Source organism: Beta vulgaris, chromosome 7 (assembly GCF_026745355.1).
Source record: "Beta vulgaris subsp. vulgaris cultivar EL10 chromosome 7, EL10.2, whole genome shotgun sequence".
NCBI lineage: Eukaryota > Viridiplantae > Streptophyta > Magnoliopsida > Caryophyllales > Amaranthaceae > Beta > Beta vulgaris.
The window spans coordinates 6,256,004-6,272,813 of NC_079208.1; the positions used below are offsets into that span (position 1 = coordinate 6,256,004).

A 16,810-nucleotide genomic window follows, 5' to 3' on the forward strand; every position below is an offset into this window, starting at 1 on the left:
CAATATAAAAACTGAAACACTGGCAACTGATGAATAAACAGTAGAAACCTTTTCACTTTAAGCTATAGTTAGTAACTGTAAAGTCAATGTGGAGTTCAAGTACTGAATCATACAACAAAAACAGCCGCCGACATGAATTTTTTAAAAAAAAAAAATCAGTTCAGTCCATCCTTCAACCTTTTCTAAACCCTACTGCCATAATTTAAACACCTAAGAAATTTGATCACTATTGAACAAAAGAGACTAAAACTTATCACTAATAAAAGAAAACAGAGAGACTAAAGCAGTAAAATTTCAAGCACCAGGCACAGACACATTGATATCAGGGTAAATTCTCTGCTGCTGCTGCTGCTGCTGCTGCGGCAGCTGCGATCCATTATTCCATTCCGGTTCTGGAGTATTATGTGAAGATACCACATTTAGGTTATGTCCACTTCCTATGCTGTCATCTGCTTCACTATGACTCTGTGCTGCCATTGGCACAATTTCTGGTGGGCCCAGTTCATTACCTAGGGGAGCAAATTGTGCATTCGACATCTCTGCAGGCGTTGTATCAGGAAAACCAGAGTTAGCCGCTGCCTTTGGAGATTCACGCTGTTGCTTTCTCTTTTGTGCCTTGTAGCCATATGGCACAAAGCTTCCAACAACCACCTAATAGCAAAAAGAAACAAAATCCTTAATAAATCATGCCATTATCCACGCGAGAATTGTTCCGTCCAACCAAACAAAACACACAATGATGATTGACACTTACTTGAATAGGGCTTGCGGCAGTAAGCCAGCCAGCAACGCTACCACCAACCACACGGCCATCAGGACTAGCTAGTGAGATGCTTAATCCACCAGTCCTGCTTGTCACCCCATTGTTTTCACTGGTTGTGTATGAACCACTTAAAGACAGTATCTCAAAACGGCCCTGCATTAAATTTCATTGTTGACATCAATCGAGTTGCCTTTCTATCAAATAGGTTATGTTACCTTTAACTTATTATAACCTAACTTATTTTTTCTGAAATAAGTCGAAATTAGTTGAAGAGAGCACTACACAAGAAAAGTCCATTGTCACTTATTAAACTAGGCCAAGCATACTATACCCAAATCCAATTCCACTTCTTAAAAATCAATACTGCAAACTTTTGTTCTGGATACATTGGAAATATAAAATTCTAGCAGAGTACCGATTTAATCAAGTTCTAGACCTTTATCTTAAAAAAAGAACTGCAAGACCGCAGTTTTGTAGTTTTTCCAATCCAACACTTTCCCTTATCCTAATCAATATAGAAAGCTTCACTTAAGCGTCTTGTTATTCAAGTTCCATGAAAAATAAGAGGGCTACTTGCAATCAGTTGTACCAGTAAAAACGCCAAGTAGCATGCACGAAACACTCAACTATTAGATAGATAAGCTGTTCATAACACCAAGAAACATAAAAACACAAGCTAAAATCGTGTAGAACAAAATATACAACAATGAAAAGTGACCATTTAGCAAATACTCAACCAGGTAAAAGCACAAAACGGAGTCTAGAGTACATCTCAGAATGCAATCTTTCCTCTTCTAGAGACTAGTCACATTAATTTGGATGTTCCTTGCAGAAAAACAGTCATTAAATCATAATTCCTACAAAAGGTTCTCCATCCATCGAGTATTAATAGTCACATCGTTTCAACTCCTCTTCATTACTCTGAATATATAAGAGAATAATATGAAAAGAACCTTTCAAAAAGTTAAGTCACTCCTTATTTTCGTGTTAATTAGTGAACGTATACTAATAAATCAAATAATAAACCATTATAAGAAAGGTGACAACTTTTACGAACAACTTGAAATAATATACATGTCTAATGAGCTTGTAATTTCATACGAAAAGGTACCTCATATGTCAAGAGACCACTAGACGATCCTGCTTGGCGGATCGTAACGCTAGATATCGAACCATTAGCGGAGAGCACACAAACTCCTCGAGGCCCCTTTTGGCCAATTGAATAAATTTTGGCCGCAACATCCTGCAAAGGAATGATCATAGAGTAAGGTTAATTCTGTTACACCAAACATTTCCCAAATTAACACTTTTAACAAAAGCAGGAAACATGACATACTATACAAGTATCATTTACCTCTCCGGTTTGTACTGTTATGACATGGGGGGTGAAGTCCACTCCTGCTGTTTCTGCAAACATTCCACCTTCATACATACACCAGACAGAAAAAAGGTCAAATTTGCTAATATCATTTCACAAATTAACTAGAATGAAAAATTTAAAGCGGTCATAACTCATAAATCATACTCTTCTCTTTCATAATAAGTGAAACACTTACTATTTTAGAACGTTGTAAAATAAGTGAAACATACCTTAAATGAAAAAAAATATGACAAAATCATAAGAGTACCCATCACAAACTTGTATGATTTGCTTTCTCTCTCCTCCTTTTAATAATGAAAAGGATATTTTATGACTTTTTGGCTTTTGAGAGTGATGTTTATTAAGAACATGTTCGGCACAACCTTTTTAAGTAGTTTTTAGTGTCTTGACTCGATTAAAACACTAATTAGAAAAAATAATAGTGTTTGGCAAGGTAGTGGTGTAGTAGGTTTAGTGGTATAGTAGTGTTTGTCAAAAGCTACAATTTGGGGTAGCGTTTAGTGGTGTATAATTATATGTTAAAGTTTTGTTTGAATTTTAACTAGTTGTTCTTAAACAACTATTTTGACAACTTCTTTTACCGAACATTAATATTTTATACCGCTACTTGGACAGCTAACAGCTACACACCTACCAGCACAACTAACAGCTACTCTCACAGGTCACAGCTACTCACAGCTAACAGCTACTCTCACAGCTAAAAGCTACTCTCACAGCTAAAAGCTACTCTCACAGCTAAAAACTACTACCATAACTATTGTTGCCGAACACACCCTAAATCTTGTGCTCAATCCTATATTTCACTTGTTATGAAAGGAAGGAAGTATATAATACAACAATGAAAAAATTAGCTCTGAAATGTTTTTAAATAAAAAACGTGGTCTAGAATTGCTCTAAACTGCTAGATTTTCAATTGCCAAAAGAACTGAATTCCAATTCCTCCGATAGTCTAAATAAAAAGAACATTTGCCTTTTCTTTTCTTCCCCTTTTGGGATTTTGTTATGTTTCCATGTTACAACAACCCATTTTCATATTTGAGGCAAATTTCTTTTGTCTAGTTTCTAAGAAACCACCAAAAATCAGAAAATAGCAATTCCCACTATTTTTCACAGTCAAAGACTGCAATGGCAAAGGGTATTCAAATTGAATTAAACAATTACTACTTTTTTTTTTTGAGCAAAAAAAATATTAGTAGTACTCGTAATTGTTTAATTCAATTCTATATCAATATATGTATATATAATAATATATTTATTGTTATGGCTCTATTTCCTAAACACTCAATACAGCTTCAGTAGGCAACACCAGCTTATAAGCAGCTATGGTTAATCATATTCTTTAAGCAGGAACAGCTAGCCAAGACGCGCCCAGCTATAGTTGTAGTATGCAGCTAGCAGCTAGCAGCTACCAGGTGACGACAATAGTACAGCAGTAGAAGGTAAAATATCTCAGCTAAAGTCAAGGAAATCGGTTCCTAAAATCAAGGGACTAAGTCTAAAGAGAAGTATGCTCAAGCATCACTCTTTACGTGCCTAAAAAGTAGGAAGACCAATTCACATAGCCAGTAACTGCTGCCAGAAGTGGAGTCCAAGTTCTAGTAACTAATTCCTCATTTTTAGGGGGTTGTTTAAGGCTAATTCCACCAGCCCTACTATTATAAATAGTGGCTCGTAAGCAAGACCAAAAGGAGGAGATATGACCTATGTTATTTACTTACACTTTCATAGTCATACTTAGATAAATTCAGCTATCTTTCATTCATATGCTAAAAATATAATACTTGTATTCAAAGGCTTTAACGCCCAAATTATAGTGGATTGGTGGACTCATTGCCACCCGCGGTTTTATCCCTTTTTCATGGGTTTTCCGCGTCACCATTTTCTTGTGTCTCTTCTCTTCTATTTTCCCTTTAAATTATGCTATCTATTTTTCTTATCTAATCTAGTCGTCGTCGTCCCGACCAAAGATTGTCACCTTGGCGATTTTTGGCATAAACAGTTTGGCGCCCACCGTGGGGCCGATGGCTAGATCTTCCATCTAAACACATATCCACAAAATCCCCCCTTTGACACAAAAAATCAATCCACCCTCATGTGGTCTATTATTGCAGCCTTTTTCTGTTGTTGGAGCAGCTTGCAAGGTGTCCACACCTTTGGATTGTCAGGTAAGAACCTGGGCTATCTAGTAATCCAGCGAGGAGTAGAAGAATACCCAAATCAGGTTACGGGTGTCACCAGCATCCAAGCATCCAATCTGTAAACCTGAAGGAGGTTTAAAAGCTGACAGGAAATGGCAGCTGCTTCAAACTGTTTCACTTCGACATCATCAGATAAGTGTCATCTTTTTATGATGTTTTAAGTATAATTAAATGAATGTACTGATGATCATGAAGTTGCTCTTCAAGAGCTGAACTATTATCGACACCTTCTCCTGTCGAAGTCGAGACCAAGTAAGATTTTATATTTATACTTAGCTGTAAGCAGTAAGTTTTTAGTTTATATTAGCTATGGAAGCTGAAAGCTGACAGGTACCTACTTACTAGACCAAGAAGTCCTTCCTAGTTATTGAAACTAGATACACTTCTTTAGAAAAACTTGTTGTAGCACTAGTTACAACATCTAAAAAGTCGAGACGTTACCTTGAAATGAGTCTTACTACTCTTATGACTAACTATTTTATTAAGTTTGTGCTAAGGGAACTAGGAATTTCAGGACGAATTGAAAAATGATAATTTTCCACAGCAACTATGGCATAAGAAGGAGAAATTCAACAGGTAAACCGTGTAACAGGTTAGGGTGTATGGAAGCTGTACGTTCACGACTCTTCTAATTTCAGGGGAGCTTATCTCAGTATAGCGCCAAAGTCACCACAGGGAACATGATAATACGGTTTATTATTACTTGTAATTCTAAAATTACTAACAATAAAGCAAAATGTGAGACTTTGATTGTAGGTACGGCCAAAGCATAGTTGGCACAAGGTGTAGATGGTGCTAGCTAACAAATTGATGAAATAAAATCCTACAAGCTGAAACAGAAGATGGAGATACGTAAATGATTTGTCAGCTACGACAAACAGTGCGGCAGTGTCTTTAAGTTTTTAAAAACTATTCTGTTCAGTTTCGTGGAAGATGTTTCAGGTACAAATCTCAATGCCATCACGCTAAAGCAAACACTTACAGTAGCAGAATCACCTCGCGTCTCAGACGCCATCTAGAACCTGTCGACACCATCAGCAACTTGTAGACGCTTTCAGCAAGCTGTAGACGTCTTCTGTAACCTGTAGACACCGCCAGTAACCCATCAACACCTTCCGGAACCTGTCAACGCCTTCATTAACCCGTCAAGTGCTACCAGCGTCGCCTATGTGTTAGCCACCTCACATTACTAGCAATCTTCACACATATACTACGTAAGTCTTTTAGTAGACGCAAATAACCAGGTAACCTTCTTTAAGATTACTTGAGTTAGCTTACTAGTTACAATCGACTTTCTCTTGTCATTTCAAAATTTTAGCAACTGATAATGGTTAACAACACTCTCAACTTTGTTTTGAGATAACTTGAGTGTAGTGTGTATAGATTAAGCTATCATGCAGCATCCGTTTTTATCAAAGGGCAACATTAAAGTCGCAAATTCATCGATTTTTGTGGCTAACTTCAGTCAAAAGTCTAAGATGTCAATATGACAAGAATTGGCACACAACCCAGCTGCTTCTATTAGCTAAAGGAGTCGACATCTTATGGAAGAAAAGCATCCAGTCAGATAAGTGAACTCTAACTTTTTTTTTTTCTTGAAGTAGCCACAAGGGGGCAAGAGTATATGGCTTATATATTATGACTTTAATAATGCGACTCCGTTATGATTACACAAGGCTTTTTATTGTTGTATTTTCAAAAATACATAACAAGTATGTAGCATGTGAATACAGGAACAATGCTAGTCAAAACTAAAGCATCCTGGGGCTTAATGTCAACACAATCTGAAAGGAGTTGGAGATCTCAAGGGGCTTAAAAAATTATACAAACCTCGGTGCTACTAGCAACCTTTAAAGTGAAGAAGTTAACTATACATGAAGATAAGTGGAAGATATCACTAGTTGAAATTCTCAGCAACATGAATATGTCTAAGTAAAAAGGCAAAGAAGGTAACCTTAGTATCAGCTACATTACTTGTCTTTGGTAACATCTTGCTTTCTAAGTCATTTGCAGGAATTTATATGAGACGTATAAAATAAATCAAAAGAAACAAGTTCATTATCATACAGTTAAAACCAACAATAAAAAGCGAGACAGCATGAGAAGCTGACACCAGCTTATCTGGTTTGCACAATGAGTTATCTTCAACCACAAGTCATGGCAAGTAAGCTCTAGATTATTGTTGTCAATATTCATAGGTACGCTCTAATACTCTTTCGAAGATTCATTTTCTAACTATTATCGCAGTTAACATGACGTAAGTATACACTTAGTAGCTAAATTTTTACACTTGACTTCGAATAATATACACTAGTAGTCATCGCTATTTCCATAAAGCTAATTATCAAACTTCCATGTCAATGAGAAGCAAATACATTTATTATTACTTCTTTGTACACTAACATGATGTACAGCATGAAAACATTTCATCAAGATTGATACCAATGTATGTGTGAGCTGAAGATAGCATGGCACAACGAAGCTAGATCTGGTTGCAACGTATCTTACAAACACAACAAGGGTAGCTGACAACAGTTGTCAAGTTCCTAACACCATAAGACCAGAGTGGAAGCCAAGGAGTTAACTAAAATGCTAAGTGACTTCTAACCTATATTGTTTATTCAACTTCTCATCCACATAGCCAGCATAGCTAACAATTATTACTATCTATTCGTTCAAAATATGCGCTTATGCATAATGACTTTCTTATCAAGTCCAACATATACATTGCAAACATCAAACTTTGTTTCATGCTTTTTCTTCACAAGTCAATCATACAACAATTGCATTCGTGATGTTTGGGCTTATAAGAATTATTCTAACAAAATTAAGTTGTACGCATGCATGTTCTTTTGTGTAAGGTGTAAGCTGTTACATGTTCAATGCAAGCTGACAAGTGCGAAAGCAAGCTGCCGAGTGTCTAGCACAAGCTGTCCAGAACATAGGTAACCTATTGACCACTAGCGCAAGCCGTAGAACATCACAAGTAAGCTGCTGAGCATCGAATACACGAGCTATCCATCAAATGTCCATCATAAGGCGTAACATTGGCGAATATGACCGTTATCTTGCTAATTGGAGAAGTCGCAAGTGCACAGTGCTCACAACATCTTAAGTTCGCAAAGATCAGGAATACAAAGCTTCGTAATGATGAGCAACACGTCAAGTAAGTAACACTAGTTGGCGTTGATAGGCATTGTTTACTATTGTAACATATCAACGTACAAAGGTATATACTCCCAAATTTAAAAATACATCATTTACCAAGACTTCTAAGCTTAATGTGCACATCAATGTTCACTTATGTTTATCTATTCATTCACCTAAGTTAGGACACACATGATCAAACTCTCGAAGTGTCTACTTGTACAAAGATATGCATACTTGCTTTATATTCTATGACATTATATCTTCACCAAGTTATAACAAGGTGAAATCGCTGAATGGTAACTTACAATATGGTCTAGCGTCAGCTTGCAAATGCGGCCCTGACGCCAGCTTACATACGTGCCCCTGACGCCAGCTTACATACGTGCCCCTGACGCCAGCTTACAAAAGGGTCCTGTCTGTCGCCAGCTACTCAAAGGTGGTCCTAACACTAAGTTCAAATTGACAAATAACTAAAGGCCCACATGCCAGAAGCACAAGGCAAATCCGAAACAAATCAAAGCAAAAACGAAATGGCTCAAGCGCCAGCCTATGAAATGGTCTAGGTGCCAGCTTACGAATTATATGGCCTAGGTGCCGGCTTGAAAAAACCAATTCAATTGCCAAGTTAATTAAATCACCAGAATCTCATTATCTAAGTGACCTACACATCAAAATGTAAGTGCCAACGCTAAACCATCAAATAGTGGCCCGCAACTTCAACAAAAATGTAAAAGCCAAAGTGTTTAAGGTAAGAGACTAGGTTATTAGGAAGGTATTCCAGAGCACCCAAGAGCTGAATGCTGGCAAGCTAGAGAGTAGCTGGGAGGGTCCTTGTCTAATTGAACGAGTGGTTGGAAAAGGTGGTATTGCCTAGTTACCAAGGAAGGAAAAGTCGTACCTAGAAGCTAGAACGCTTCGCATCTCAAGTTGTATTATTTTTAACCTAGGTTAAGAACCATGTTGTCTACCGGGTGCAAACGCCAGAATACCAAACAAAGGTAACCACATTGGTTCACCAGGTAACGCAAGAGGGTCGCAGCACCTAGTCGCGAGCTAAAGGTCGAAGCCCTAGTCTCAGATAAAGGTCGAAGCGCCTAGTCACAAGCTAAAGGTCGAAGCACCTGAGTTTAGCTATATGGTCGTAGCACCAAGGAAACGGGCCCAACCAAAGGAAAACTCGAGTACACCAAGTAAGAACCATCACCAAAGCTAGCAAATATAAGCGTGCATACAAAAGAGATGTTTCTTAAAATCAAAAGTCAAAAGTTAAAAGATCCAAAGATCAAAAGTCAAAAGTTCAAAAGATCCAAAGATCAAAAGCAAAGTTCAAAGAGTCAGAGCAACTTAAGCAAACAAAGTAAGCTAAGGACAACGTGCAAAGACGCAAGACAGCATAAACGTGAATTCAATGGATGATTGGCTGCATGAAACTAACACACAAGTCCTCTTGAGTTATAGATACAAAGTTACTTCTAAAGGCCTAAGCGTTGGTGCTAGCTAGCCAGCCGGCTAGATAGTCATCTAGCTAGCTACAATCGTATGAATTGTCTAAAGTTTCAAATGTTAATGGCTACCCGCAACCTGTTGCGAGCCAACCAAGCTATGAGAAGCGCTGAAAAAGCACAAAAGCAAAGCAATGAGCTTTGAAGTGCGTAGCTACCATAGTATTGTATATCTTAAGTTTATTGTACATCCTAAGTTTTCAAAGTACTATCTCAAGTTGTCAAAGTATTATCATAAGTTTTCAAAGAATTACTCGAAATTGTTCTCAAGCTGTGTGTTACATATTGAATGTTTTCGAAGCCACCTAAGCTAAGTGCAGGTTTATCAAAGACAATCAAGGTGTCAGCACGGAGGTGATAGCTAAGCTATCTAGAGACAAAGCCATGTATAGCAACCAAGCAAGACACTAGTTGCAAAGCAAGCGGGCATGAAAAGAGCAATTGACATGATGCGAAGCTGTAGTTCATTTTCCTAGTCTACGACAAGCTTCGATTAGAAAAATGGGGGCTATTGTTATGGCTCTATTTCCTAAACACTCAATACAGCTTCAGTAGGCAACACCAGCTTATAAGCAGCTATGGTTAATCATATTCTTTAAGCAGGAACAGCTAGCCAAGACGCGCCCAGCTAAGTAGTATGCAGCTAGCAGCTAGCAGCTACCAGGTGACGACAATAGTACAGCAGTAGAAGGTAAAATATCTCAGCTAAAGTCAAGGAAATCGGTTCCTAAAATCAAGGAGACTAAGTCTAAAGAGAAGTATGCTCAAGCATCACTCTTTACGTGCCTAAAAAGTAGGAAGACCAATTCACATAGCCAGTAACTGCTGCCAGAAGTGGAGTCCAAGATTCTAGTAACTAATTCCTCATTTTTAGGGGGTTGTTTAAGGCTAATTCCACCAGCCCTACTATTATAAATAGTGGCTCGTAAGCAAGACCAAAAGGAGGAGATATGACCTATGTTATTTACTTACACTTTCATAGTCATACTTAGATAAATTCAGCTATCTTTCATTCATATGCTAAAAATATTATACTTGTATTCAAAGGCTTTAACGCCCAAATTATAGTGGATTGGTGGACTCATTGCCACCCGCGGTTTTATCCCTTTTTCATGGGTTTTCCGCGTCACCATTTTCTTGTGTCTCTTCTCTCTTTATTTCTTCCCTTTAAATTATGCTATCTATTTTTCTTATCTAATCTAGTCGTCGTCGTCCCGACCAAAGATTGTCACCTTGGCGATTTTTGGCATAAACATTTATTCTTTCTTTTTCAGAATTAAAGACCACGTATTATTTTACTGGTCAGACTTGACTCACTAACTTTACTCTTTCTTTGTGTGACGTCCAAATTAAGTATTCTTAGATATTCGCAAACATATCACATTAAAATTGATATCACTATCATATTTACATTTTATAATAAAAATTAGAGTATTTATAATCAAAACTGACATTGATTTGACTATAAAGTTAAATGTAGCTCCCCTCAAAAAAAAAAAAAAAAAGTTAAATGTAGCTTATTACTCTAATTATGGAATGGATAGATTACAGTAATTAATTACAAATCCTGGATTTTAGCATTCACGTTCAAATAAATAAATAAAAAATCTTAGCAACTTTTTCCAATCAATCAAACATACACGACAAAATCTTATTAGAATTCAAATTAAAAAGTAAATTCACCTCAAAAAAAAAAAACCAAGTAAAAGGAATATAATATATTATTTAACTCATCAAAAATTTCATCTTTTCTGCTTAATCTAATTTAAAATTTAATATATTTTTAATGGTATGTGGTCAAAAAGAAGAAAAAAAAAGGTACTAACTTTTTTATTTTTAATTTCATGTTCATTTTTCTATCAATTTCAAAAATTAAAAATTACCCAAAAAAAATAAAAAAAGAGAAAAGAAAACTCACCTAAAGAAGCAAGCTGAGGAGAAGGTTTAGAACGACCTCGTTTTGACCCACACTCAGTAGGGTACGACGTCGTAAGAGTGAAACCCGGCGGCGGAGAAACGACGTCGGATTTAGAGATCCTAGCTTTTGCAGTATACGCAGGATTTAAATTACCATGAATATCATATTTTCTAGGTCTACCTCTCTTCTTTTTAGACCCCACCAAATTGCCGGAACTTCCTACTCCGGTGAAACCGCCGGAAAATCCACCATCTCCGGCGATTGTTTCCGGCGGTGCTGAAATTACACCGCAACTTATTGGGGTTGGTGAACCACTTTCGGTGTTTTCCGGCGACGCTGAAATGGGGCTCTCTTTTTCCTCCATTTTTTTTAAGATTTTTGAAGTTTTTTTTTCTGGGTTTGAGAATTTATGGTAGGAAAAATATATAAAATTAAAAAAGAGCAGTTATTTGATTTGGGTTTTTTCTGGGTTTGAGAATTTATGGCAGGAAAGATATAAAAAATAAAAAAGAGCAGTTATTTGATTTGGGTTTTCCTGGGTTTTTTCTGGGGTTTTGGAGGAGATTCGAAGTTTGAAAAAATATGGAGGAAAGAGTGGCGCCACAACTAAGAAAGCTTACTTTCTCTCTCCTCTTACTCTGTGTCTTAATTTTTACTAGTTGGTCAGTAAGTAGTGAAAGTGAGGAGAAAGAGAGGGAAATGAAATTTTGAGGATTTGGGGTTTTTGATTTTCTTTGCTAATGTGATATTTGGAATTTATAATAGTACTCCTTAATTCTTTATGTTCTCCATGTGAAATAAAAAGAAATCGGAATGGGGTAAATAATAAGGAATCGGGTGGAGTAATTCTTTTATTGTTATAAATTAAATAAGTATATGTGTGTTTTTATTTTAAATAAATAATTAACAAATTAGTTTTAAAGTTTGATTTGGTTTGTTTCTTGTGATTGATTTGATGTATTTATTTCTAAAATAGGTTGGAAAAAGAGATGACTTTCTAGATTTATGTGAAAGATTTATAAAATTAATTAGGAGATTTTATTTATATAAAGAAGTTTAAGATAGTAGAAAACTGTATACATTGTAAATATCGAGAATATTATACATTGTAAATATCGAGAATATTATACATAAATAAATCAATTGAGCAAACGTTACATTGCATGTATCAAGGAACTCGTTTTGCTTGATTGCTAGTGATAACTTTTAAGGAAGAATTAACAGTCCGAGGATTTTGGAGAATTTTTTCACATGTAATTTGTCTGTTACTAATAAATGAGGAATCTTCTAGAAAACAATAGAGATTTGTTATGTGAAAAGAGAAAAAGAAAATCGGATTCTAAGAGATCTTGTATGTTTTGAGCGAAACAAGGGATTCATCCAAAAGAAGGAAAAGAAAAGGCATTATTATTTAGCATGAAGCAAATGTTTGTGAATCTTTTCCTAAACCCTAAACCTCAACTGGCGTAGGTTAAGGTGTAACTCTAACGTGCGCCGTCTTTGCTTATGGGTCGGAAAAAGAAGGTCATCGTGTAGGTGGCTAGCTCATCAGTACAGGGTCACCCTTGCGAATCCTCCCAGTCACCAAATTCACAATCTTTGGGGAACGTTGGGGAGAAATCCAATGCAACAGTAACTCCAGAGGTAGTCGTTGCAGCGAGAAGATCAGTAGAGGTTACAAGGGGTACTGAGGTTGCTCAACAAAACCTTAATGAAATGGCAAAGCGAAAATGGAATACGTTTACTGCTCAAAACCGAATTTCAGACAAAGGTATGGGTCTAAAGTTCATTCCCCTTGTTTTCACTAATGGAATTCCTACAGCTAAATTTGATAAGATATAATTGGAAAGAATGAGTGAGAGTTGGTTGAATGTAGTTGTTGTTTATGTGGTTGGACAAAATCCTACCTTAAATGCTATAAATCAATATGTATGTTAAGTTTCAATGGCAAGTTCAGGAAGAACCTCAAGTGTTTAAGATGGTGAAGGTTTCTTTATTATTAGACTGAAGTCTAGGGGAGAAAGAGACAATATATTATTTTCAGGCCCTCATATGTTCTTTGGCAAGGCCGTGATAGTTAAACAATGGAGTGCAAATATTAATTTCCATGAGGAGGTATTACAAGTAATTCTTATTTGGGTCAAGATGCCTAATCTTCCATTGAATTTTTGGGGTGAAGATTCTTTAAGCAGGATAAGCAATGTGTTGAGTGTCCCACTCTATGCAGATGAATGCACTAGCCAAGGCTTAAGAGTTTCTTATGCTCGTTTGTTGATTGAGATGGATGTTACACATGACATACCTAAAGAGGTGGTTGTGGAAGATCCTAATGGTATCGTGCTTAAACAAAAATTTGTTTATGATTAGTTGCCTTTATAAGTTGTGGGTCATAACTGTGGAGTTAAGCATGCTGCTCCTAGTAAAGTGATTCAAAGGTGGATTCCTAAGAAGGTTGTTACTGTGGATAAGAAAACTACTGAGGACCCTCCTATCGTAGCAGTAAATGCAAAACCAATAATGGAGGAGCCAGTTATGACTGAACTTGCAGAGGAGGAGCCTATTGTCACTCCAGTTATACACATGTTGGCACTCCTGTTGCAGCTTTAGAACAAAAAGAAGGAGCTTGGAAATTGGTGACAAGAAAATCGAAGGATAAAGACAAAAAAAAAAGTGTATCATCAGAGTGGTGTGCAGCTGCATTTTAGATCATAATGAGAGTTACAACCTGGAATGTGAGGGGGGACGAACGACTCCATCAAAGTGAAGGAAATTTAAAAAATTTCTTCAAATTCAAAAAGTTTATTTATGTGCTCTCTTTGAAACTAGAATTAGAAGTCACAATTGTGTGAAAGGTCAGAAAAAATTTGGGAATAAGTGGAGTTGGATCAATAATTATGAGTTCTATTCCAGGGGGAGAATTTGGGTTGGATGGTTGAGTGGTGAGTAAAGATTGTGGTTCAGTATGTCTCTGAACAAGTCATAGCCATGGAGGTGCAGAATAGCTATGGTACTTCTTTATTCCATTTGGCTATAACAGATAGAAGATCTCTTTGGGTGGAGTTGTTGAACTTTGTCTCTCACTGCCAAGGGCCTTGTAATTTGATTGGAGATTATAATGCAGTATATAATGCTCAAGATAGAATGAACGGAAGTGTTGCAGTGAAGCTAAGACAATTGATCTTACAAACTTTGTAATAGATGCTCAGTTGATGGAGGCTCCCGCTACAGGTTTATTTTACTCTTGGAATAATAGGAGTTTAGGTGTTGATAGAATTTCAAGTAGGATTGACAAAGCCTTTGTCAATTGTGCTTGGATTCACAAATACTCTGACGTGATTATTAATTACCATGTTGATGTTGTCTCTGGTTGGATGAAAGTGGAGGAAGGCCTTTCAAGTTCTTAAACTTTCTGGTTGATCAACATGGTTACATAGAAACTGTGAAGGAAGCCTGGGTTCTACTCATAGCCAATATAAATTGAAGAATGTGTGGGTGAAGCTTCATGCTGTTAAGTACGTAGGCTTTGAAAAGTTTTCATGCTAACAACTTCTCTAAGGCTCACGGTCATGTGGAGGAGCTTAGAAGAAAATTAGATGCATTGGAAGCTTTATGTGATGTGCAACACTCTAGTTCCTTACAAGAGGAAGACAAGAGCTTAATTGCACAATTGAGAAAGTGGTCCAGCATTGATGAAAGCAAAAATCAAGAGTAAATTAGTTATCTCTGAGAGATTCCAACTCTAAATTTTTCTTCACTGCAATTAAAGTGGGAAAAGCAAGAAATAAAATTGCGGCTATAACAATGATCAGGGAGTGGAATTGACATAAGCTCCAGATATTCACGAGGAGATTTGTGACTTTTATAGGAGCTTGCTAGGAAGTACTTCAAGTAGACTTGAGGTTATTGACTTGAACATAGTGAGAGCTAGTCTAAAGCTTCGTACAATTGCCTGTGTTAGGTTAGTTCAACAAGTCACAACTGAGGAAATTGACCAAGCTTTGGCTGCCATAGATGATTTTAACGCCCCTGGGTTGGATGGTTTCAACTTAATTTTCTTTAAAACAAGCTGGCGGGTAATTAAGCAAGACGTGTATTCTCTTTGCAAATGCTTTCATGCATAAACCAGTTAATTGTACAACAGTTACAATGATTCCCAAGATTGATGTTGCTCAACATGCTAAGGACTACATGTCCATTGCTTGTTGTTCTACTCTTTACAAAATTATTTCAAAAATTTTGACAAAAAGATTGCAACAGTGATTATTGAAGTGGTGAATTGTGCTCAACCATGCTTTATTCCTGAGAGATGTATCGGTGATAATATACTCCTTGCAACTGATCTTATTAGGGGGTATAATAGGAGTCATGTATCTCCTAAATGTGTTTTTAATGTTGACATTAAGAAAGCCTATGACTCTGTAGAGTGGTTGTTCCTAGAAAGTATGCTCAAAGAATTAGGCTTTCCTAGTCTCTTTATCTGCTGGATTATGGCTTAAGAGATCAGTTTCTTACTCTATTTTGACAAATGGTGTTCCTTCTATTTCATTTGATGCTAAGAAAGGGTTAAGACAAGGAGACCACTTGTGTAACAGCCCGTATTTTTAAGCACATTTTAAATTAAGTAATGTGTTTATTAATTTAACTAAGCTTTATAACAATAATAGATCATTTGAGAATTATATTATTATATTCTTATTTGTGTTGTGGAAATTTTTGGAATTAGAAATGTTTTGGAAATTTGGTAATCAAATTCCAGATTTTTTTTAAAAGAAAAGAAAAGAAATTCTTTTTCGTGGCATATGTGGGAAAATGCCACATTTCTTCCTTGTTGTCAAATTCTCAATTCCCTTCAACAAAATAAAGGAAACCCCAAACCCCAACTCATTCCTTTTTCTCAGTCACTCACTGTTCTCCTCCTTCCTCTGGTTACAATCGGTTTTTAAACCCCTCTGTCGGCGTTACTGCCGCCGTTCTTGTGCCTGGTGTCGCCGGATTTTCTCTCTCCTCTATTCTATTGTTGATTCGTGCTGCTCGGGTGTGGTTTTTCTCTCTCCTCTGCTCTCGCGATGCTGCTGCCACTGTTTTCTCTCTCTTCGTGGTTGTTGCTGCCGTGAGTTGTGCGGCGGTGCTGGTGGTGCAGTGAGTATCAGTTGTTGCTGTTGTTGATTGTTCTTAATTCTGTGTTCTGTCTTCTCTGCTTCTGTGTCGCGGCTGTCGGCATCCCGGTGGTATGCCGGCGCCACCATTGATGTTGTGCTTTGGTGGTGTTGTTTTGTGTTGCTCTTGAACTTTCTGAGTGTGTAGATTGGTGTCGTTGTTCTGCACTCCTCTTGTTCATAAATATAAGCTAAGTTCTTACCTCCTCTTGTTTGATTAAAGAAATTCAAGTTCCTGTAAATGGGTTTTATGTTTCTGATTTTATAAATAAATTCAGTTTGAGTCTTATTGTTGAATAGTAAAATCAGTCATGTTAAGCATTTTTCATACTTAAAGATTGGATCTTTACCTTTTCTTTAAAGGACTAAAGGTTATTAAATCTTTCCTATTTATTTAATGGGTTGGATTGAGGTTTATAATTTATATTTATATTTCTTAAGTTAGTTTATGAAATCAAAATTTCGATAAGCCATGTTGTTTGATAGTATCCTCTGTGAATTAGAATGAGGTTAATTAGAGTTAGAGATTGATATAGTGAATTGGATTAGTAGAATGGTTTGTAAATAAGGAGTTGTGGGTACTTCATGAAAGAGTTTAGAAGGTGTGAGAAAGTTAATTTCTTTATCTAATTGGTAGAAAGGATGTTAATTGTTGTTATTATTGTTTTGAGGTTAATGTTGGAGTATGGCTATGGAGATAATGTTCGGATTTTGAGCTATACTTGGTTATCAAATGTCGAAA

General features: G+C 36.6%; 1 protein-coding gene across 1 annotated transcript; it reads right to left on the reverse strand.

Annotated features, from left to right (window-relative positions):
• Nucleotides 1-27: 27 nt before the first annotated feature.
• Nucleotides 28-11,623, reverse strand: LOC104898505 (hypothetical protein). Its single transcript, XM_010685594.4, has 5 exons — nt 10,913-11,623; nt 2,118-2,185; nt 1,875-2,006; nt 755-916; nt 28-651 (listed from the first exon to the last, which is right to left on the reverse strand). The coding sequence occupies exons 1-5, from the start codon at nt 11,274-11,276 to the stop codon at nt 295-297; spliced, it is 1,083 nt and encodes a 360-aa protein (XP_010683896.2). The 5' UTR covers nt 11,277-11,623; the 3' UTR covers nt 28-294.
• Nucleotides 11,624-16,810: the final 5,187 nt, after the last annotated feature.